Here is a 24,435-nt window from a genome sequence, read left to right on the forward strand (position 1 = left end):
CTAGATCCCGAGTGGCCTGAAGGCTTAAGCATCGACTTCTTTGCCGAGCCCAATGGCGGGGCGTGGGAAGTTTTGTCCCGGTGTGCACCTAAGCGTGAAGGTGTGACCGAAGCCTTTTTGTGAATGGGTGTGTAGGAGGAGTCGACATCAGTACTTACGACCTCTAACAAGATGTTACCAAAGGTAAGTAATTTGTTCATATGATAGACACTTCTAGCCGCAGATTAGAAGATACCCAAGAAATGCCTCCCCGGAGGGGAGTCTGTGGACCAATTTCACACGAGGAAGTCCTGCAGGACCGAACGGGTAAAATGCCCATTCCTAGGGGCCTGATCTATCCAGGCAGCAATGTTTGGTAAACGTGTGCAGGGAGGCAGACTCTGCTGCCTGGCAGACGTCCAGGACCAGAACTCTGCACCAGAACTCGGCATGCTAACGAAGGGGTTGCAGCTTTAGCCCTGGTGGAATGAGCACACACACCCTCAGGGGGTTGATTCTTAGCCAGTGTGTAGCAGATTTTGACACATAGTACTATCCATCGGGAGGCAAGATAGAAGTTCTGTCACTTAAAGTCACTGCATGACTGACACTGGACTCCGGTAAAACTGCAGGAACTGGGCCTGTTACCACATGCAAACTGCAGATGCTGCTCCCACGACCAAAATGACCAGATACACGTCCTGTGATTGCCCCCTGGTAAAATCTTTTTGGGAGGCAGGTGGCACCACGCTGAATGAGACCCTACTAATCACGTCACCACTGATCCTTCTAAATGAACTCACGACCTCTATGGACCTTTCCCGCCTTCCAGGCCATCTATTGCATGCAGCTCTCACCACGGCTGAGGTCTGCATTCTCCGCCACTGGCGTTTCCCATTCTGTGTATAGATGTGGACCTGCATGTTCTCCTTGATATTGCCGTTCCTTTCCCTTGAAGGATCCCTGCCTCATGGAAACACCACATGCTATGTACCTGGAACTGTTTCATCTTGCACTGTGTTTTTTTGCACAGTATTACTGATTCACATAAGGTGCCTTATGTTCCCCGTCCCTCCTTTCACTATAAACTGTCTTGTTTTAATTTTCCAATAAAGAATTGTGAAACAGAAAGGAAAAGTTTACTATTAGTCTAGTTGAACAAGTTACTTACCTTCGGTAACGATAGATCTGTAAGAAACATTAGTTAGATTCCTTAGCTTAGAATATCCCCAGGCGTCAGGCTGGATCCGGAAAGATTTGTCAGCAATACCCTTGCACGTTGCTAGGCGTTGTCTGCGGCTCCGCATCCGTCGTCGGCGGCGTGATCGCCGGGATGACTTCGGAGTACTTAGACGCTGTCCTCGCGCGCGGATGTCAGTTCTTGTACATAGCTTTCCGCGCTAGGAACGCAGAGCCATGCAAGAAACCGACACTGGTGCCAAGAATCTAGGGCCCTGAAAGGGATGACCTTAACCCTAGATGTCAGTTCGCAGAGCGGGGAGGATGGGTGGGGCTGTAAGGAATCTAATTAATGTTTCTTACAGATATATCGTTACCAAAGGTAAGTAACTTGTTAATCTGAAAGAAACACGTTAGTTAGATTCCTTACCTTAGAATAGATACCCCAGCAATACCAACCCCGGCGATGGGTCTGCGAACCAAGATCACACCAGGAAGTCCTGGAGAACGGAACGGCCAAAGAAGCCGTCTCGCCGGACTTGGCTGTCCAGGCAATAATGCTTGGCAAAGGTGTGCAGCAAGGCCCACATTGCTGCCTGACAAATGTCCTGCAGAGGGACTCCCCGTCCCAGTGCAGTAGTAGCAGCTGTGGCCCGAGCAGAATGGGCCCTCAGCCCCACAAGAGGTTCCTTCTTAGCCAAGGAATAACAGGCCTTAATGCACAAAACGACCCACCGAGAGATGGTGCGCTTGTGCACTGCCAGCCCCTTCTTAGAGCCCACATAGCCAACAAAGAGTTGGTCATCCACCCGGAACTGTTTCGTGCCATCCAGATAGGACAGCCCTCGTTTTGGGTCCAGACGGTGGAGCCTCTCTTCCTCTTTCTAGAGATGCGGAGGCAGAAAGATGGTGGGCAATGTAACAGACTGGCCGATGTGAAAGGCAGTTACCCACCTTAGGGAGAAAGGAAGGACGAGTCCAGAGAACAACCTTGTCCGGATGGACAGAGAGGAAAGGAGGCTTAGAAGAAAGAGCCTGGAGCTCACTCACCCGTCTGGCAGAGGTGATGGCAACCAGGAAAACAGTCTTAAGAGTCAGAAGACGAAGAGGACAATTATGAAGTGGCTCAAAAGGAGTGCATATCAGATAGGTCAACACCAGGTTCAAGTCCCACTGAGGCATTACGAAAGGGACAGGAGGAAACATATCAGTAATGCCTTTAAAGAATCGAGCAACAACAGGGGACTTGAAAAGAGAAGGCTGATCAGGAAGCCGTAAGAAAGCAGAAACAGCTGAAAGATATCCCTTGAGGGTGCCCAGAGCAGAGCCCTGCTGGGCCAGGCAAAGAAGAAAGAGTATAACGGGGCGGAAAGGGGATCCACAGCCTTTGCTGTGCACCATGCCACAAATGTATTCCACCTGCAGGCGTATACCGTTTTAGTGGAGGGACGCCTGGGTGCCAGAATGACTTCACAGACTTCAGGAGGCAAGTCAAATGGCATCAACTGCCGCCGCTCAATCTCCACGCATGGAGGTGGAGGCTGGACAGGTTCGGGTGGAGGACCATCCCCTGCTGCTGCGACAGAAGGTCCTCCTGAAGAGGCAGTCGAATCGGGGGATCGATTGGTAGACTGAGTAGCTCGGGATACCAGTATCTTCGTGCCTAATCCGGAGCCACAAGGTTGACTTGGGCCCGGTTGTGCCTGATCTTCCTCAGCACTCTGGGAAGAAGTGGTATAGCCGGAAAGGCGTACAACAGACCGCAACTCCACTCGTGACGAAAAGCGTCTCCGAGCGAGTGCCGCCTTGGAAATTCCAACACGCAGAACTGAAGACATTGCGCGTTCTCTTCGGTGGCGAATAGATCTAACCAAGGCTCTCCACACTGCCGAAAGAGACCTTGCACCACCTCCGAGTGAAGACGCCATTCGTGATCCAACATGCACCCGAGTTCGTCCGCCTTGGCGTTCAGGGTACCTGCAAGGTGTTGAACCACCAAGGAAATGCCTTAACGTTCCAGCCACGTCCAGAGACAGAGCGTCCTGACATAGGGTCCACGACCCCACCCGCCCTGTTTGTTGCAGTACCACATGGCGGTGTTGTTGTCTGTGAACACCTGAACTACTCTCCCCTTGACAGAGGGAAGAAATGCTTGGAGTGCAAGTAGGATCGCCCCGAGCTCCAGAAGACTGATATGGAGCTTGGAATGCGCCGGAGACCAGAGGCCTCTGATCTCCGCCTCTCCCTTGTGGCCACCCTATCCCAGGAGGGACGCGTCCGTCACTACTGTGCGCTCCAGTTGGGGAAGGGAGAGAGATCTGCTGCTGACCCAAAGCTGGTTCGTGAGCCACCACTGCAAGTCCTGTGCAGTGCCCTCCGAGATCTGGACGTAGTCGGACAGGTTCCCCCGATGCTGCGTCCACTGGAACTTCAGGTCCCACTGCAGAGCCTGCATATGCCATCTGGCATGATCGATTAGCAGGATGGAGGAGGCTATGAGGCCCAGCAGCCTGTCTTCCTGACCGAAACCCAGGACCAGGGCCGAAAGATCGGATTCATAGCCCGAATGTCCCGGACTTGCTGTTCGGGAGGATAAACCCGAAACTGCCATATCCAGAAGCGCTCCGATGAAGAGGAGCTTCTGAGAGGGAATCAGGTGCGACTTCGGCACATTAATGGAAAACCCCAGCAAATACAGGAGGTTGGCCGTAGTCTGGAGGTGGGAGACGACTGCCTGGGGCGAGCCCGCCTTCAACAGCCAGTCGTCGAGATAGGGGGAAGACTGAATCACCTGATCTGCGCATATGAGTTGCATCCACCGCCATCACTTTGGTGAACACCCGAGGGGCGCTGGTAAGGCCGAAAGGGAGCATAGTGAACTGAAAGTGCTCGTGGCCCACCGTGAACTGTAGGTAACGCCAGTGGGCTGGCAGGATGGGGATATGAAAATAAGCATCCTGCAAGTCCAACGCTACCAGCCATTCTTGTGGGTCTAGGACAGACAAGACCTGAGCAAGCGTGAGCAACTTGAACTTCTCCTTCCTGAGGAAGCGAATGACGTTCCAGAGGTCTAAGATTGGGCGCAGACCTTTGTCCTTCTTTGAAACCAAGAAGTAGTGAGAACAACAACCTCAACCTACTTCTGGCGTCGGAACGCGCTCGATGGCCCCCTTGGCCAAGAGGGCTGCAACTTCCTGCTGGAGAAGTGCCAAGTGTTCCCCCGACATGCGGTGATACTGAGGTGGCATGGCTGGAGGGGTAGATTCGAAGGGAAGGGAGTAACCCCTTCGGACTATTTGCAGAACCCACCTGTCCGAGGTTATGGAGCGCCATTGGGGAAGGTGATGGCGAATTCTGCCACCCACTGGCGTCCGGTGGGCCTGAAACACTGGACTAGGAAGGTTTAGAGGCGGCGGCAGGGGAGGTGGTGGACTGACCTGTCCGCTGTCCTCGGGACCCACCACGGCGGGTCCCACGTCCTCGGCTGCGCTGAGACTGTGGTTGCGCAGGCTTGCGGGTCTGAAAGGAACGCGCCTGGGCACCCCGACCTCGAAAGGACCGAAAAGCGGACCCCAAGGGATTACACATGGTGGCGAGACCCAAGGACTGGGCCCTAGCCAGAGAGTCCTTAAAGCGTTCCAGGGTGCTATCCGCCTTATCACCAAAGAGGCGTGTACCATCAAAGGGCACGTCCAACAGGTTGTTCTAGACATCCCCAGAGAAGCCAGTAGTTCGGAGCCAAGCATAACGACGGAGCGCCAACATGTTGTGGAAAGTGCCCTCCCGAGAGAATCAGCTGTGTCAAGCCCACAACGAATAGTACATTTTGCAGCATCTCTCCCTTCGGTAATGGCTTGGGAGAGAACCGCCCGTGCTTCCACAGGGCATTGAGGCAGCACCTGTGCCACAGTGTCCCACACAGAATGAGAATAGCGGCCTAGCAGGCACGCAGTATTCACTGCCCGCAACCCTGAGCTGGCAGATGTGAAAATCTTTTTCCCAAATTGCTCCAGTTCCCTAGATTCCTTGTCCGGAGGAGCAGAAGGGAACTCATTCGGCGAGGCAGAAGCCTGGACAACCAGACTCTCAGGCGTCGGGTGTTGTTTGAGAAAGCTGGGATCGCCCGGCGCTGGGCGATGGCGGCGCGCCACACCCTTGTCTACAGAAACTCCTGTGTTAGGTTTGAGCCAGATGCCCAACAGGATATCAGTAAGCGCTTCATTGAAGGGCAGTAACGGCTCCGCAGAGGACGACTGCGGCTGCAGGACCTCAGTCAGGAGATTGGTCCTGATAGGTACAGAAGGGAGCTCGAGGGTAAGAGCCTCAGCTGCCCTACATAACACCACCGAAAAAGTCCCAACCTCCTCCGTGGCCGCGGAAGAAGGGGACAGAGTACCAGGGTGTGGAGAGAAGTCCAGATCTACTGGACCCTCCACATCGCCTTCCCATTCAGGCTCATCCTCACATTGAGCTTCAAGAGGGTCCTCAGACCCCCTCCCAGTACTCCCCTTCGTCCACCGGTTGTTGAAGAGGCCGGTAAGGACAAGTGGTCCTGGGAAATGGGACAAACTCCCCACCAAGCAATAGACTGGTGGGGGTAAGATACCAGTCCCGGTTCAGCACCGTCCGGCGCCAGGATCCAGACCCGGCGCCGGAGTGGCGCCGCAGGGTATGGTGCCGGTGTAGCCGAGGTCAAGGGCGGCGGCACGGAGGCAGACCCTCCCGACGGATCCACGGGGCCCGAAGGCACTCCGGAGGGACCCGACGGGGCAAACAAATGGCACAAGGCCGACACGAAGGCCTGCACCTCGTCCGAAGTCGCGTGCGATCCCGGAAAAGGTGGGTAGGTCGCAGGCAACAACGGAGGCTCCGACGGAGCAGCGGGGGAGTGACCGCCCGCCCCCTCCACTGCGTTCCACGACCGGTGAGGTTTAGAGGAAGAGCGACATCGCTTCTTAGACTTACCTGTCCCCGATTCAGACGAGCGATGCCGATGGCTCCGCGACCGGTCCCTCGACCTCCCACGGGATCGGGACCTCGATCGGCACGGAACAGATTGCCGGACCTCCAACTCCCGCAAAGCTTTCAGCGCCATGGCCCGACAATCAAGGCACACCTCCGGGTCATGGGCGTGCCCCAAACTAAAGAGACACACGTCGTGCGGGTCCGCTACCGACATGTTTTGGCGGCAGGCCCTACAGGACTTAAACCAGGGCATCCCTACTGCACCAGGAGTCAAGTACTCGACAAAGCAAGTTGTCAGAGACCAAGTTAAAACTTTTTTAACTAGGGGTACCGCTCTCTCTCGGATCTGCGCTGCTGCGCGGAGAAAGAATTGACGTCAGTGCGCGTGGTGATGTCTAAGTAGCTCAGACGACGTCATCTCGGCGGCTACGACGCCAGCGACGTACACGGAGCCGTACGACGCCGCCTACCGACACGCAGGAGTGCTGCTGACGAAAACTTTCCAGATCCAGTCTGACACCTGGGGATAGTCTAAGGAAAGGAATCTATCACTAACGTGTCTTTCAGATATGCCTCAGTTTTAGGTCTCACCTAAACACAGCTCTCTGCTGACAATAATGAGAATATAATTTCCTTGATTATTATTTTATGACTTGCCTTCCCCTTCTTGCGTTTGCACTTGCACTGCAACATAGCTTCTTTACCCTTGCTTAGGTGGGATGACTTGTATTCCTACACTGCTCACATTCAGGGAACTACTTTTTCATTCAGCCCTCCGTGTGAGTGCATGCATATTCGTGCTCACATGTGGTACTTGTCCCCACTCCTAAAGGTACTGCATTGCTCTATCCCAGCCATCACATCCCTTGCTTTTGCTACACAGCCTGGCTTTTTTCTCCCTCAATATCTCCCCACCTCAATCTCCTCCATTACTCAACTGCCCCTCACTCCCACCTTGCTCCCCTCATCCATCACATAGCTAAAAAAAAAAAACATTTGATGGCCCAGCAACTCCGATTTGCTGTGTGTGCCGTTCGTTTTTAGTAATACACTTTCCTGTAAACTGACCTTTTTCCCGATTTACCACTCCAAGATTAGTGTCGACCATGTGGGAATACAGAGCAATGCTTTGACAATGCTCACTCTACTGTTAAAGCAATCGCTGAGTACTGCGAACGGTCAGACCTGACAAAAATGCGAGCTTGTTTAGAAGGCTTGCATTCATTTCAGTAGGCTAAATGCGTTACTTTAGCTGCTACCGTTGACAAAACTATCCAATACTGTGAAACATGTTACCTTAGCTTTAAGGTCTACTTATTACAGAAACTGATCTCTGCTGGTAACCAGCGGAATGTTCAACTTTGAAACTTGCCTTGCCAAGATACCCTGAAACAATGATGTCATCAACCTGAAAGATCTGTGAAAAGGAGCTCCGAGATGTTCAGGTGTATGAAACCAAATTATTAAATTGTACCTTTGTCAATTCTTTTTGCTTCATGTGGGTCGCTGTTACGAGGACCACTAAAACTACCATCTGGGGTGAGTGGATGCTGAGCAAGACCAAGTGTTAGTCTGGTAGGAGCTGAAGGAGGAACTGGTGTTGTAGGTAGAGTACCAGGTCATCTAATGAAGATAATCAACTAAGCACATTAACAAATTAAGATAATCAGCTGGGGGTGGTGAGTGGGGGCGTATCAGGGATGGAAAAACACAACCATACCCTTTTTGATGTTGTATTTCTGGGTTTTGATATCTATGTTTTGTGTATCAATGTCAAGAGGAGAAATGAATGATGCGACTAAGTCTTGACGTCGATTGGTTAGGCTCCAGCGTCTCTCTCAAAGTCTATATTTCTTAAAATCAAACAGTCTTTTTCACTGACTGCACTGATCGCATATCTGCATTTGTCAGTGAACATGCAATGACTGCATCTGTGTTTGACTATGGGGATATCAACTTTGAACATGAACAGTGTGCATGTTAAGAATACTTGCACCTTCTATGCTGCTTTTTTGCCGAATCAATTTTTGAAGGAGAGGACATGTGAGTGCAAGAGAAAGGGTCTGCATCTCTGTTCGCTCTTTCACTATCCTCCTGTGTTGAATTTGCTCACATATTTTAATTTCCTATTTACATGAATTATTTCAAAACTTTTCACTGTGCAATGATGCATTCTCTTACAAACTCACATTTGGTATAATGTGGTAAAGGAGAGCAAAACAGGCACTTTAAGTTTGGTTCATTTGCCCCTTTCTTTCTTCCACAGAAAGGGCACTTCAAAAACACTGAACGCAGTGTTGAGCATTTGCTAGAAAAGGCAGAAAATGGCACAGGAAATTCACTTTAAAATGTCAACGACATTAACGTTAAATCCAAAACACTGAAAAAATGCTCTAAAAAAAGGTAACCGCTATATCAGTGTTATGGCCTTCTCCTCACCAGAGCTAGGAAAATAAACACTAAGACTGGAGCAAATGGCAGTACAAGGCATGATGAGAAAGCAGTGGGGCTCCCTAAAACAGCAGTGTCTATCCGATAATTGCTGCCTTACTTACCTCTCTCTTTGTTTCTGCAGGTTTTAGTTTTTCCACGAGGGCAGCAAAATTAAGGCTCATAATGCCAAGTAATTTTTTGTATGTTTTAATTGGATATAAAAACATTCATGATTTCAGATTAAATTAACATTAGATCGACTTTGCACATTTTTCTGCATTACAAATTACAATTTGTGGGCATTAAATTTGTTTTAATGTGTTGCAAACTTATTCTGTGGTACCCATGTTAGACTATTTATGATGAACTAGGAAGCAGAAATACATTTAACACAAAGGACACTACAGGGGGGGGGCATTACCTAGTTTCAATAAATATACATTGTGTAATAGCTCTGCACATACCTGCTGTCTTTGCTGGTTGGCTTTCTGTTTGGCACGGCGTTCTAAGAACTGCTTGGCAAACTCTTTGGCTTCAAGGGTGTCCCCCAAGTAGGATCTGATGTAGTCATGCACATCATATGGAGATTCTACTTCTTTTAGGAATGAGACAAAAGTTGCCGCTGGAAAGATGAAGGGAAATAAAAAGAACAAACCATGTGGACTAGAAACAATTGCCATAAAAACATGATGAACAAGTTACTAACCTTCGGTAACGATGTATCTGTAAGAAACATTAGTTAGTTAGATTCCTCACCTTAGTATATCCCCAGGCGTCAGACTGGATCCGGAAGATTTTTCGTCAGCAATACCCCTTGCGCGTCGCTAGGCGTCGTCTGCGGCTCCGCGTCCGTCGTCGGCGTCGTGCGCCGGGATGACGTCGGAGTACTTAGACGCCGCCCTCGCGCGCTGACGTCAGTTCTTGTACATAGCCTTCCGCGCCAGGAACGCAGAGCCATGCAAAGACCGACACTGGTGCCAAAAATAAAATCTAGGGGCCTGAAAGGACAACCTTAACCCTAGATGTCAGTTCGCAGAACGGGGAGGATGGGTGGGTCGGTGAGGAATCTAACTAACTAATGTTTCTTACAGATACATCGTTACCGAAGGTTAGTAACTTGTTCATCTGAAAGAAACACGTTAGTTAGATTCCTCACCTTAGAATAGATACCCAAGCAATACCATCCCCGGTGGTGGGTCTGCGAACCAAGATCACACCAGAAAGTCCTGGAGGACAGAACGGCCAAAGAAGCCATCCCTCCGGACTTGGCTGTCAAGGCAATAATGCCTGGCAAACGTGTGTAGCGAAGCCCACGTCGCCGCCTGACAGATGTCCTGCAAAGGGACTCCCCGTCCCAAGGCAGTAGTAGCCGCCGTGGCCCGAGTAGAATGGGCGCGCAGCCCAACAGGTGGGTCCTTTTTAGCCAAGGAATAGCAGATTTTTATACACAAAACGACCCACCGAGAGATGGTTCATTTGTGCACAGCTTTCCCCTTCTTAGCGCCCACGTACCCAACAAAAAGCTGGTCGTCCACCCGGAACTGTTTTGTGCGGTCCAGATAAAAGGAGAGCGCACGTTTTGGGTCCAGACGGTGGAGCCTCTCTTCCTCTTTGGAAGGATGCGGAGGCGGAAAGAAGGTGGGCAAGGTGACAGACTGCCCAAGGTGAAATGGAGTCACCACTTTAGGAAGAAAGGAGGGACGAGGCCGAAGGACAACCTTGTCCGGATGAACAGATAGAAAAGGAGGCTTTGAAGATAAAGCCTGGAGCTCACTCACCCGTCTAGCCGAGGTGATGGCTACCAGAAAAGCAGTCTTTAGAGTTAGAAGACGAAGAGGGCAATTGTGAAGAGGCTCGAAGGGAGCGCACATCAGGAATGTCAAAACCAGATTCAAGTCCCACTGAGGCATTACAAAAGGGACAGGAGGGAACGTGTGTGTAATGCCTTTGAGAAAGCGTGTAACCACAGGGGACTTGAAAAGAGAAGGCTGATCAGGAAGCCGCAAGAAGGCGGAGATGGCAGCAAGATAACCTTTCAGGGTGCCCAGGGCAGAGCCCTGCCGGGCCAGAGAAAGAAGGAAGAGGAGAACCTCAGAAAGAGGGGCGGAAAGGGGATCCACAGCCTTTGCTGTGCACCATGCCACAAATTTGTTCCACCGGCAGGCGTATACCGACTTTGTGGAGGGACGCCTGGCTGCCAGAATGATATCACAGACTTCAGGAGGCAAGTCAAATGGCATCAACTGCCGCCGCTCAATCTCCACGCATGGAGGTGGAGGCTGGACAGGTTCGGGTGGAGGACCGTCCCCTGCTGCTGCGACAGAAGATCCTCCCGAAGGGGCAGACGTATCGGGGGATCGGTCAACAGACTGAGTAGCTCGGGATACCAGTATCTTCGTGCCCAATCCGGAGCCACCAAGATGACTTGGGCCCGGTCGCGCCTGATCTTCTTCAGCACTCTGGGCAGAAGTGGTATAGGCGGAAAGGCGTACAAAAGACTGCAACTCCACTTGTGACGAAAAGCGTCGCCGAGCGAGTGCCGCCTTGGAAATTCCAACGCGCAGAACGGCTGACATTGCGCGTTCTCTTCGGTGGCGAATAGATCTAACCAAGGCTCTCCCCACTGCTGAAAGAGGCCTTGCACCACTTCGGAGTTCAGACGCCATTCGTGATCCATCATGCACCGGCGGCTGAGTTCGTCTGCTCTGGCGTTCAGAGAGCCCGCCAGATGTTGAACCACCAGGGTGACGCCCTGGTGTTCCAGCCATGTCCAGAGGCGCAGAGCCTCCTGACAAAGGGTCCACGACCCCACCCCGCCCTGTTTGTTGCAGTACCACATGGCGGTGGTGTTGTCCGTGAACACCTGCACGACACTGCCCCTGACAGAGGGAAGGAAGGCTTTCAGTGCAAGCCGGATCGCTCTCAACTCCAACAGGTTGATGTGGAGACGAGACTCCGCCGGAGACCAGAGGCCTCTGATCTCCGCCTCTCCCATATGGCCACCCCATCCCAGGAGGGACGCATCCGTCACTACGACATGCTCCGGGTTGGGGAAGGGAGAGGCTCTTGCCCTTGACCCACTCGCGGTCCGTGAGCCACCACTGCAACTGCTGTGCAGTACCCTCCGAGATCAAGACATGGTCGGACAGGTTGCCGTGATGCTGGGCCCACTGAAACTTCAGGTCCCACTGCAGAGCCCGCATGCGCCGCCTGGCGTGATGCACTAGTAGGATGCAGGAGGCCATCAGCCCCAGAAGCCGCAACACTAGCCTGACCGAAACCCGGGATAGAGGCCGAAAGATGGGAATCAGGGCCTGTATATCCCGGACCCGCTGTTCCGGTGGATGGACCCGGAACTGCGCCGAATCGAGAACCGCTCCGATGAAGAGGAGCTTCTGAGAGGGACTCAGGTGTGACTTCGGCACGTTGATGGAAAACCCCAGCAAATGCAGGAGATCCGCCGTAGTCTGGAGGTGGGAGACGACTGCCTGGGGCGAGCCCGCCTTCAACAACCAGTCGTCGAGATAGGGGAAGACTGGGACCCCTGATCTGCGCAGATGAGCTGCGACCACCGCCATCACTTTCGTGAACACCCGAGGGGCACTGGTGAGGCCGAAGGGGAGCACGGTAAACTGAAAGTGCTCTTGGCCCACCGTGAACCGCAGGTAACGCCGGTGGGCCGGCAGGACGGGGATATGGAAATATGCGTCCTGCAAGTCCAACGCTACCATCCAGTCTCCAGGGTCTAGGGCAGCTAAAACCTGAGCCAACGTTAGCATCTTGAACCTTTCCTTTCGGAGGAAGGCATTGACGTTCCGGAGGTCCAAGATAGGGCGCAGGCCCCCCTTGCCCTTCTTGGGAACCAGAAAGTAGTGGGAATAACAACCACGACCTACTTCTGGACTCGGAACGCGCTCGACGGCCCCCTTGGCCAAGAGAGCCGAAACTTCCTCGCGGAGAAGATCCAAATGATCCCCCGAGATACGGTGGTGCTGCGGTGGCATGGCTGGAGGGGTCGTCTCGAAGGGGAGGGAGTAGCCCCTTCGGACGATTTGCAGCACCCACCTGTCCGATGTTATGGACCGCCAGTGGAGCAGGTGATGGCGAACTCTGCCGCCCACTGGCGTGGTATGGGCCTGAAAGCTCGGACTAGGAAGGCTTTGAGGCGGATGCTGCAGGGGTGGATGTGGGCTGACCACGTCGGCCTCCATTTCCGCCACGGCGAAAGCCACGTCCGCGACCGCGCGCAGGTTGGTTCTGCGGCTGGTGGCTTTGCGGACGTGAGGAGGCGCCCCTTCCTTGGCCACGAAAGGGGCGAAAAGCGGAGGTGTGCGCCCGCGGAGCCGAGAGGCCCAAGGACTTGGCCGTAGCCCGGGAGTCCTTAAAGCGGTTCAGCGCACTGTCCGCCTTCTCACCAAACAGGCGAGTGCCATCAAAGGGCATGTCCATGAGGGTGTTCTGGACATCCCCGGAAAATGACGTGGACCGCATCCAGGCGTGGCGGCGGAGCGCCACCGTGGTGGAAATCGCCCGACCTAGCGAGTCCGTGGTGTCAAGCCCACATCTTATGGCGTGCCGTGCTGCATCCCTCCCATCGGCCAAAGCCTGGGTAAGACGCGTCCGGACCTCCTCCGGACACAGGGGCAGCACGTCCTCCACCGTATCCCACAGGGAATGGGAATAACGGTCCAAGAGACAGGCGGTATTTAAGGACCGCAGGCCCAAACTAAGGGACGAGAACAGTTTCTTGCCAAACTGCTCGAGTCTCTTGGAATCCCGGTCCGGCGGAGCGGTCGGGAAGGAGGATTGGGAAGTAGAGGCCTGGATAACCAGACTCTCGGGGGTGGGGTGTTGGGACAGGAAACTGGGGTCGCCCGGAGCAGGGCGGTGGCGCCTGGCAACGTTCCTATCCACAGGAGGAACTGTGGAGGGCTTGGACCAGGTGCCCTGCAGAACGTCAGTGAGGGCCTCGTTGAACGGCAGCAGAGGCTCAGTGGAGCTTGCTGAGGTTTGAAGCACCTCAGTGAGGATGTTGGTCCTCACAGCCACGGCAGGCAACTCGAGCCCAAGGGCCTCAGCCGCCTTGCGCAGCACCACAGAAAATGCTGCACCCTCCTCCGAAGCCACGGTCGGAGGAGAAGTGAATCCAGCGTCTGGCGAGGTGTCCAGCCCGCTGGCCTCCCCCAGTTCATCTGCCCAGTCCTGAGAAAGCTGTGACTGAACAGCCAGAGGGTCCTCGAACCCCTCCCAGTCGCCCCCTTCTTCCGATTCCTGATAAACAGGAGGAATGATCGGAACCGGACTGTAGAGATGGTAGGACTCAAGCGGCGTCGGATGCGGCGTCGGCGGACGCCGTGCCGGCGTCGGGTCCGGATGAGGGCTAAACCGGGGCGTCGGCGTCACAGGCGTCGGCGTCGGTGGCGCCGGTGACGGCGTCGGTGGTTCAGGCGTCGGCGCCGGTGGAGGAGTGACAAGGTCAACCGGCGTCGACTGGGGCCCAGGCAAGGGCCCCGCGGGGACCTGCGGCGTCGAGACCGGAGTCGTCGACGGCGCCGGGGCTGGAGCCGCCGGCACGCGAGGTCGCCCAGTCGAGTCCGCGGGGCCCGAAGGCGCGCCAGCGGGCGTCGACGGCGGGGCCAGGCTCCTCATGGCCGAGAGGAAGGCACTGATCTCCGCCGGCGCCGCGTCAGCCCCAGGGACCGGAAGGTATGGGGGCGGACGCGGCACCTGCGGCTCCGCCGGAGCCGCGGGGGTGGAACCACTTGGACCCTCGGCCGAGTCGCGCGACCGGCGAGGGGAGTCCGAAGAGCGATGTCGCCGCTTGGACTTCTTAGAGTGTTTGGACTTACCCGACGACTTGGAGCCCGACGATCGATGGTGGCGTCGGCTAGGGCTCCGCGAGCGATCCTTGGACCTCCTCCTGGACCGGGATCGCGCACGACGCGGAGCCGAGTGGCGAAGCTCGAGAAGCTTGCGGGACCGCTCCCGCCTAGCCTTCGAAGTCAGGGCCTGACAGTCGTTGCACGACTCCGCGTCGTGGTCGAGGCCTAAGCAGTAGAGGCACCGGCGGTGGTGATCGGTCACCGACATCAGTCGATGACAATCTTCGCAAGCCTTGAACCCAGGCATCCTACCGGCACCAGATGTCGACAGACAAGGATCAAAAATGATCAAAAAGATTTAGTCAAAAAAGACTAAAAGGGGTAGCTCTCCCGGATCTGCGCTTACTGGCGCGGAAAAAAGAAGAACTGACGTCAGCGCACGAGGGCGGCGTCTAAGTACTCCGACGACGTCATCCCGGCGCACGACGCCGACGACGGACGCGGAGCCGCAGACGACGCCTAGCGACGCGCAAGGGGTATTGCTGACGAAAAATCTTCCGGATCCAGTCTGAAGCCTGGGGATATTCTAAGGTGAGGAATCTAACTAACGTGTTTCTTTCAGATGCTTATGTTACTTATTCTGTAAGCATCTGTTCTTTGCATCCAGTGCTGTATATTCACATGCTTTGCATAGTCTAGATATCTAGTGTTGGGTCCGGATGTTTGCAAGTTTTTCTTCAAAGAAGTCTTTCCAAGTTACGGTAAGGGGACTCCTCCTTTCGGAGATAGTGCGCATGGGCATCAACTCCATTGTTAGATTGTTTTCCTGCAAGAGGGTGAGAATGGAGTAAATAAGTGTAGTGTAAAGATGCCACAGGTGCCCGGGAAGGTCGGAGGATGCATGTGAATCTACAGCTCTACATGCCAAGAACAGATGCTTACAGGGTAAGTAACAATTCGTTCGAGGCATGTGTGCTGTAGATACACATGCTTTGCATAGACTGTATAGCAGTACTCTCCCAAAGCGGTGGCTAACCAGTGGGTGTTGCAGTTTGAAAGTGTGTTCTTAGGACTGTCTGCCTTACATTAGCTTCTTGACGTGCTAATGAACAAGTTACTTACCTTCGGTAACGATGTATCTGTAAGAAACATTAGTTAGTTAGATTCCTCACCTTAGAATATCCCCAGGCGTCAGACTGGATCCGGAAGATTTTTCGTCAGCAATACCCCTTGCGCGTCGCTAGGCGTCGTCTGCGGCTCCGCGTCCGTCGTCAGCGTCGTGCGCCGGGATGACGTCGTCGGAGTACTTAGACGCCGCCCTCGCGCGCTGAAGTCAGTTCTTGTACATAGCCTTCCGCGCCAGGAACGCAGAGCCATGCAAAGACCGACACTGGTGCCAAAAATAAAATCTAGGGGCCTGAAAGGACAACCTTAACCCTAGATGTCAGTTCGCAGAACGGGGAGGATGGGAGGGTCGGTGAGGAATCTAACTAACTAATGTTTCTTACAGATACATCGTTACCGAAGGTAAGTAACTTGTTCATCTGAAAGAAACACGTTAGTTAGATTCCTCACCTTAGAATAGATACCCAAGCAATACCATCCCCGGTGGTGGGTCTGCGAACCAAGATCACACCAGAAAGTCCTGGAGGACAGAACGGCCAAAGAAGCCATCCCTCCGGACTTGGCTGTCAAGGCAATAATGCCTGGCAAACGTGTGTAGCGAAGCCCACGTCGCCGCCTGACAGATGTCCTGCAAAGGGACTCCCCGTCCCAAGGCAGAAGTAGCCACCGTGGCCCGAGTAGAATGGGCGCGCAGCCCAACAGGAGGGTCCTTTTTAGCCAAGGAATAGCAAATTTTTATACACAAAACGACCCACCGAGAGATGGTCCGTTTGTGCACAGCTTTCCCCTTCTTAGCGCCCACGTACCCAACAAAAAGCTGGTCGTCCACCCGGAACTGTTTTGTGCGGTCCAGATAAAAGGAGAGCGCACGTTTTGGGTCCAGACGGTGGAGCCTCTCTTCCTCTTTGGAAGGATGCGGAGGCGGAAAGAAGGTGGGCAAGGTGACAGACTGCCCAAGGTGAAATGGAGTCACCACTTTAGGAAGAAAGGAGGGACGAGGCCGAAGGACAACCTTGTCCGGATGAACAGAGAGAAAAGGAGGCTTTGAAGATAAAGCCTGGAGCTCACTCACCCGTCTAGCCGAGGTGATGGCTACCAGAAAAGCAGTCTTAAGAGTCAGAAGACGAAGAGGACAATTGTGAAGAGGCTCGAAGGGAGCGCACATCAGGAATGTCAATACCAGATTCAAGTCCCACTGAGGCATTACAAAAGGGACAGGAGGGAACGTGTGTGTAATGCCTTTGAGAAAGCGTGTAACCACAGGGGACTTGAAAAGAGAAGGCTGATCAGGAAGCCGCAAGAAGGCGGAGATGGCAGCAAGATAACCTTTCAGGGTGCCCAGGGCAGAGCCCTGCAGGGCCAGAGAAAGAAGGAAGAGGAGAACCTCAGAAAGAGGGGCAGAAAGGGGATCCACAGCCTTTGCTGTGCACCATGCCACAAATTTGTTCCACCGGCAGGCGTATACCGACTTTGTGGAGGGACGCCTGGCTGCCAGAATGATATCACAGACTTCAGGAGGCAAGTCAAATGGCATCAACTGCCGCCGCTCAATCTCCACGCATGGAGGTGGAGGCTGGACAGGTTCGGGTGGAGGACCGTCCCCTGCTGCTGCGACAGAAGATCCTCCCGAAGGGGCAGACGTATCGGGGGATCGGTCAACAGACTGAGTAGCTCGGGATACCAGTATCTTCGTGCCCAATCCGGAGCCACCAAGATGACTTGGGCCCGGTCGTGCCTGATCTTCTTCAGCACTCTGGGCAGAAGTGGTATAGGCGGAAAGGCGTACAACAGACCGCAACTCCACTCGTGACGAAAAGCGTCGCCGAGCGAGTGCCGCCTTGGAAATTCCAACACGCAGAACTGCTGACATTGCGCGTTCTCTTCGGTGGCGAATAGATCTAACCAAGGCTCTCCCCACTGCTGAAAGAGACCTTGCGCCACTTCGGAGTTCAGACGCCATTCGTGATCCATCATGCACCTGCGGCTGAGTTCGTCTGCTCTGGCGTTCAGAGAGCCCGCCAGATGTTGAACCACTAGGGTGACGCCCTGGTGTTCCAGCCACGTCCAGAGGCGCAGAGCCTCCTGACAAAGGGTCCACGACCCCACCCCGCCCTGTTTGTTGCAATACCACATGGCGGTGGTGTTGTCCGTGAACACCTGCACGACACTTCCCCTGACAGAGGGAAGGAAGGCTTTCAGTGCAAGCCGGATCGCTCTCAACTCCAACAGGTTGATGTGGAGACAAGACTCCGCCGGAGACCAGAGGCCTCTGATCTCCGCCTCTCCCATATGGCCACCCCAACCCAGGAGGGACGCATCCGTCACTACGACATGCTCCGGTTGGGGAAGGGAGAGGCTCTTGCCCTTGACCCACTCGTGGTCCGTGAGCCACCACTGCAACTGCTGTGCAGTGCCCTCCGAGATCAAGACATGGTCGGACAGGTTGCCGTGATGCTGGGCCCACTGAAACTTCAGGTCCCACTGCAGAGCCCGCATGCGCCGCCTGGCGTGATGCACCAGTAGGATGCAGGAGGCCATCAGCCCCAGAAGCCGCAACACTAGCCTGACCGAAACCCAGGATAGAGGCCGAAAGATGGGAATCAGGGCCTGTATATCCCGGACCCGCTGTTCCGGTGGATGGACCCGGAACTGCGCCGAATCGAGAACCGCTCCGATGAAGAGGAGCTTCTGAGAGGGACTCAGGTGTGACTTCGGCACGTTGATGGAAAACCCCAGCAAATGCAGGAGATCCGCCGTAGTCTGGAGGTGGGAGACGACTGCCTGGGGCGAGCCCGCCTTCAACAACCAGTCGTCGAGATAGGGGAAGACTGAAACCCCTGATCTGCGCAGATGAGCTGCGACCACCGCCAACACTTTCGTGAACACCCGAGGGGCACTGGTGAGGCCGAAGGGGAGCACGGTAAACTGAAAGTGCTCTTGGCCCACCGTGAACCGCAGGTAACGCCGGTGGGCCGGCAGGACGGGGATATGAAAATATGCGTCCTGCAAGTCCAACGCTACCATCCAGTCTCCAGGGTCTAGGGCAGCTAAAACCTGAGCCAACGTTAGCATCTTGAACCTTTCCTTTCGGAGGAAGGCATTGACGTTCCGGAGGTCCAAGATAGGGCGTAGGCCCCCCTTGCCCTTCTTGCGAACCAGAAAGTAGTGGGAATAACAACCACGACCTACTTCTGGACTCGGAACGCGCTCGACGGCCCCCTTGGCCAAGAGAGCCGAAACTTCCTCGCGGAGAAGATTCAAATGATCCCCCGAGATACGGTGGTGCTGCGGTGGCATGGCTGGAGGGGTCGTCTCGAAGGGGAGGGAGTAGCCCCTTCGGACGATTTGCAGCACCCACCTGTCCGATGTTATGGACCGCCAGTGGAGCAGGTGATGGCGAACTCTGCCGCCCACTGGCGTGGTATGGGCCTGAAAGCTCGGACTAGGAGGGCTTTGAGGCGGATGCTGCCGGGGTGGAAGTGGGCTGACCACGTCGGCCTCCATTTCCGCCACGGCGGAAGCCACGTCCGCGACCGCGCGCAGGTTGGTTCTGCGGCTGGTGGCTTTGCGGACGTGAGGAGGCGCCCCTTCCTTGGCCACGAAAGGGGCGAAAAGCGGAGGTGTGCGCCCGCGGAGCCGAGAGGCCCAAGGACTTGGCCGTAGCCCGGGAGTCCTTAAAGCGGTTCAGCGCACTGTCCGCCTTCTCACCAAACAGGCGAGTGCCATCAAAGGGCATGTCCATGAGGGTGGTCTGGACATCCCCGGAAAATGACGTGGACCGCATCCAGGCGTGGCGGCGGAGCGCCACCGTGGTGGAAATCGCCCGACCCAGCGAGTCCGTGGTGTCAAGCCCACATCGTATGGCGTGCCGTGCTGCATCCCTCCCATCGGCCAAAGCCTGGTTAAGACGCGTCCGGACCTCCTCCGGACACAGGGGCAGCACGTCCTCCACCGTATCCCACAGGGAATGGGAATAACGGTCCAAGAGACAGGCGGTATTTAAGGACCGCAGGCCCAAACTAAGGGACGAGAACAGTTTCTTGCCAAACTGCTCGAGTCTCTTGGAATCCCGGTCCGGCGGAGCGGTCGGGAAGGAGGATTGGGAGGTAGAGGCCTGGATAACCAGACTCTCGGGGGTGGGGTGTTGGGACAGGAAACTGGGGTCGCCCGGAGCAGGGCGGTGGCGCCTGGCAACGTTCCTATCCACAGGAGGAACTGTGGAGGGCTTGGACCAGGTGCCCTGCAGAACGTCAGTGAGGGCCTCGTTGAACGGCAGCAGAGGCTCAGTGGAGCTTGCTGAGGTTTGAAGCACCTCGGTGAGGATGTTAGTCCTCACAGCCACGGCAGGCAACTCGAGCCCAAGGGCCTCTGCCGCCTTGCGCAGCACCACAGAAAATGCTGCACCCTCCTCCGAAGCCACGGTCGGAGGAGAAGTGAATCCAGTGTCTGGCGAGGTGTCCAGCCCACTGGCCTCCCCCAGTTCATCTGCCCAGTCCTGAGAAAGCTGTGACTGAACAGCCATAGGGTCCTCGAACCCCTCCCAGTCGCCCCCTTCTTCCGATTCCTGATAAACAGGAGGAATGATCGGAACCGGACTGTAGAGATGGTAGGACTCAAGCGGCGTCGGATGCGGCGTCGGTCGACGCCGCTGCGGCGCCGGGTCCGGATGAGGGCTAAACTGGGGCGGCGTCGGCGCCAAAGGAGTCGGCGGCGCCGGTGACGGCGTCGGTGGTGGTTCAGGCGTCGGCGCCGGTGGAGGAGTGACTAGGTCAACCGGCGTCGACTGGGGCCCAGGCATGGGCCCCGCGGGGACCTGCGGCGTCGAGACCGGAGTCGTCGACGGCGCCGGGGCCGGAGCCGCCGGCAGGCAAGATCGCCCAGTCGAGTCCGCGGGGCCCGAAGGCGCGCCAGCGGGCGTCGACGGCGGGGCCAGGCTCCTCATGGCCGAGAGGAAGGCACTGATCTCCGCCGGCGCCGCGTCAGTCCCAGGGACCGGAAGGTATGGGGGCGGACGCGGCACCTGCGGCTCCGCCGGAGCCGCGGGGGTGGAACCACCCTGACCCTCGGCCGAGTCGCGCGACCGGCGAGGGGAGTCCGAAGAGCGGTGTCGCCTCTTGGACTTCTTTGAGCGTTTGGACTTACCCGACGACTTGGAGCCGGACGATCGATGGCGTCGGCTAGGGCTCCGCGAGCGATCCTTGGACCTCCTCCTGGACTGGGATCGCGCACGACGCGGAGCCGAGTGGCGAAGCTTGAGAAGCTTGCGGGACCGCTCCCGCCTAGCCTTCGAAGTCAGGGCCTGGCAGTCGTTGCACGACTCCGCGTCGTGGTCGGGGCCTAAGCAGTAGAGGCACCGGCGGTGGTGATCGGTCACCGACATCAGTCGATGGCAATCCTCGCAAGCCTTGAACCCAGGCATCCTACCGGCACCAGATGTCGACAGACAAGGATCAAAAATGATCAAAAAAGATTTAGTCAAAAAAGACTAAAAGGGGTAGCTCTCCCGGATCTGCGCTTACTGGCGCGGAAAAAAGAAGAACTGACGTCAGCGCGCGAGGGCGGCGTCTAAGTACTCCGACGACGTCATCCCGGCGCACGACGCCGACGACGGACGCGGAGCCGCAGACGACGCCTAGCGATGCGCAAGGGGTATTGCTGACGAAAAATCTTCCGGATCCAGTCTGACGCCTGGGGATATTCTAAGGTGAGGAATCTAACTAACGTGTTTCTTTCAGATACACCCAAGCAATAGTGTTTAGTAAATGGTTGTGGTGTAGACCATGTAGCTGTTGTACAAATGGCAACTATAGGAATGTTACATAAAATGGCCATAGATGCTCCTATCTTCCGAGTAGAATGTGCTCTTGGAGGTATAGACAAATTTCTCTTAGCTTTGGTATAACATGTTTGAATACATTTAACAATCCATCTCGAAATATCAGATTTCGAGATACGTTTTCCCTTATGAGGGGGAGCGAAGGCAACAGTTTTAATTTGCGATTTTTTAATTCTATCAATATAATAGAAAATTCTCTTTTGACATCTAATGCATGTAGGGTTCTTTCTGCAACCGAATCTAGTTAAGGAAAGAAACGGGTAACTCAACTGATTGGTGTAGGAAGCTGGCTCTGTATATACTATATCAAAGTGTGCAGAGTCCAGTGGATCCTCAGAGGTAGGCAGAAGTAAAAGTAGATAATACCTTACTCTCTATTTGTGGTAGTGTGGGCGAGCAGTAGGGCTTTATCAGAGGGTAGTGTTACGCATTTGTTGTACACGCTCAGGCAAGAAATTATTTCACACAGTAAAAGACTGAACCATGACCAACTGTTCTGTATACAAATATTTTGTTGTATTTTATTTTTAGAATAAAGCCAGACTTGGTGAAGGAACGTAAAACTAATACTTTTTAAATGCAGTTGAATGTAGATACAGGTAGGTCTACTTAACGACTCCACGATCAATACGCTCCTTGCAGATCTCTCTGCACTGCAACTCAACCCCTTCATCTCCACTTCAACTCACGTAGCCGGCCACATCCTAGACCCAGTCTTCTCCAACTTAGAAAAACTCACCTCAGAGCCACCCCTTCCTATGGGATGGACAGATCATTCCCTTATTAAATTAGCCATTCCGGTCAACAAAAGCAGGCACAACACGGCACCGACCAGCCGTTTAAAAAGACCGTGGCATAAACTGTCTCATGATGACCTACACAAGACATTAGGGGATTTTCACCCTGACTCTAACGCTGACATCAACACTATCTACAGCGCGTTTCACGAGTGGATTACGGGCGGACTAGACAGTCTTATCCCTGCTAAATGGACAAAAGGTCGTAACTCGCCATCGAACCCCTGGTACAACGACACACTCAAAAATCTACGAAAAGAGTGTAAAAAGGCAGAACGCCTTTGGCGTAGGGAATACAATAAAGAAGACAAAACTAAATACCTTCTGCTACAAAAAACGTATCATAAAGCCATCCGTGCTGCACGGACCGCCTTCTACGCCGACAAAATTGAAACTAGTCCCACCCCCGCGAAAGAAATTTTCAAACTCGTACAAGAACTACAGAGCAGCAAAACACCCCCCCCTATGATCTCCTCTGAGCAACAGTGCGAAGAACTTGCTAAGTTCTTCGTTGACAAAGTGCAGAAAATCTACACCTCCTTCCCCCAGCATGACCCTAATACCATCAGCTATCCCTCCGCTTCTCTTAGCTACTCGACCTTGACCTACATCCCAGAAATTTCCAAAGATACTCTTATTAAACTTTGCAATAAAATCAAATCTGGCTCCCCCGCAGACCCTATGCGCCCGGCTCAATTCCTAGATTCAATCGACTTCTTCCTACCAGCGTTAACCGCCATCCTGAACCTCTCCTTTACTTCAGCGTGTGTACCATCTGCCTGGAAGCAAGCGTGGGTCTCGCCTATCATCAAGAAACCCACCCTAGACCCATCTAAACCGGAGAACTTTCGTCCAATCTCCCTGCTTCCATGGCTCTCCAAACTCGCTGAAGCGCATGTTAACAGCGCTCTATCCCAACATATGGTCAAAAACAACATTCTGGACCCATCACAAAATGGGTTCAGACCAGGCCATAGCACTGAGTCTGCTCTTTTAGCCACCACAGAGCACCTCCGGACGATCTTGGATGCCGGTCAAGGTGCTGCGCTGATCCTTTTGGATCTCAGCGCGGCCTTTGACACGGTATCCCATGTCATCCTTCTTAAACGTCTGGAGACCTTTGGAGTAACGGGCCATGCCTTGGAGTGGTTCAGATCCTTCCTCGACAACAGGTCCTTCCGAGTCTCTGCCCCCCCCTTTCTATCTAAACCCCACCCTATTGAACAGGGAGTCCCGCAGGGCTCTGCGCTAAGCCCCTCTCTTTTTAATCTTTATGTTCAGCCTCTAGCGGCAGTAGCCAAAGAATGGGGCTTGACATTGGTATCGTACGCTGATGATACACAACTGGTCATCGCCCTCTCAGACGGACCTTCCAACCGTTCCTCTAATTTCAAAAACGGACTCTCTGCGGTCGCCCAATGGATGACCACAAACTGTTTACAACTCAACGGTGGAAAAACAGAGGTGCTTCTCCTTGGCAAAAACACCAGCCTTTGGAATGAGCACTGGTGGCCATCCTCACTTGGTACCATCCCTCCCCCCAAAACCCTAGTGAAAAACTTGGGTGTCTGGATGGACGACTCACTCAACTTTCGAGCTCACACCAAGAAAGTTGCCGGCACCTGCATTGGCTTACTGAGAAGCCTTAGCCACATACTAGACTTCTTTGATGCAAAGACCCGCCAACTCATCATCCAAGCCACCATCCTCTCGCGTCTAGACTATGCCAATGTACTCCTTCTTGGCGCCAACAAATGTGAGTTAGCACGACTCCAACGCGTGCAGAACTCGGCCGCTAGAACTCTGGTCGGCCTTCCCCGCAGATGCTCAGCCAGAGCAACCATCAGTAAACTGCATTGGCTTCCGGTTGACTCCAGAATCAAGTTTAAGACCCTCATCATGACCTTCAAAATTCTCAAACTTAACACTCCCCCTCTGCTTCAACCCCTTCTCACTCCCTATGCGCCGTCACGGAACCTTAGATCTTCCAACCAAAACCTTCTCTGCGTCCCACGCATAAAACTCTGCCGCATGGGCGGACGCTCCTTTAGGTTCCTGGGAGCCAAGATGTGGAACGACCTACCACATCATATTCGCGCGATAGACAACCTATCTGCCTTCCGGAAGGCAGTGAAAACTCTTCTATTCCCTTGCCTGTAACTTTCCTCTGTCCTCGGACCCTTTAGCTCAGGATCGGATCTGGGTTTCAGCGCCGGGACGCCTCATTGCCGGGGCAGCTGTAGCGCTTCACCAAAACATTAAGATAAGATAAGATAAGGTCAAATGTCCAGAAACTGTT

General features: G+C 54.3%; 1 protein-coding gene across 3 annotated transcripts in view; it reads right to left on the reverse strand.

Annotated features, from left to right (window-relative positions):
• Positions 1-24,435, reverse strand: part of GIGYF1 (GRB10 interacting GYF protein 1) — a 1,351,771-nt gene that overhangs the window by 86,420 nt on the left and 1,240,916 nt on the right. For all 3 annotated transcript variants that reach the window (XM_085637593.1, XM_085637592.1, XM_085637591.1), the window contains one exon: positions 9,021-9,178. In XM_085637593.1, the coding sequence (XP_085493719.1) occupies positions 9,021-9,178 (158 nt within the window). The remainder of the gene's footprint in view (positions 1-9,020; positions 9,179-24,435) is intronic.

This window comes from Triturus cristatus, chromosome 12 (genome assembly GCF_964204655.1).
Source record: "Triturus cristatus chromosome 12, aTriCri1.1, whole genome shotgun sequence".
Classification (NCBI taxonomy): domain Eukaryota; kingdom Metazoa; phylum Chordata; class Amphibia; order Caudata; family Salamandridae; genus Triturus; species Triturus cristatus.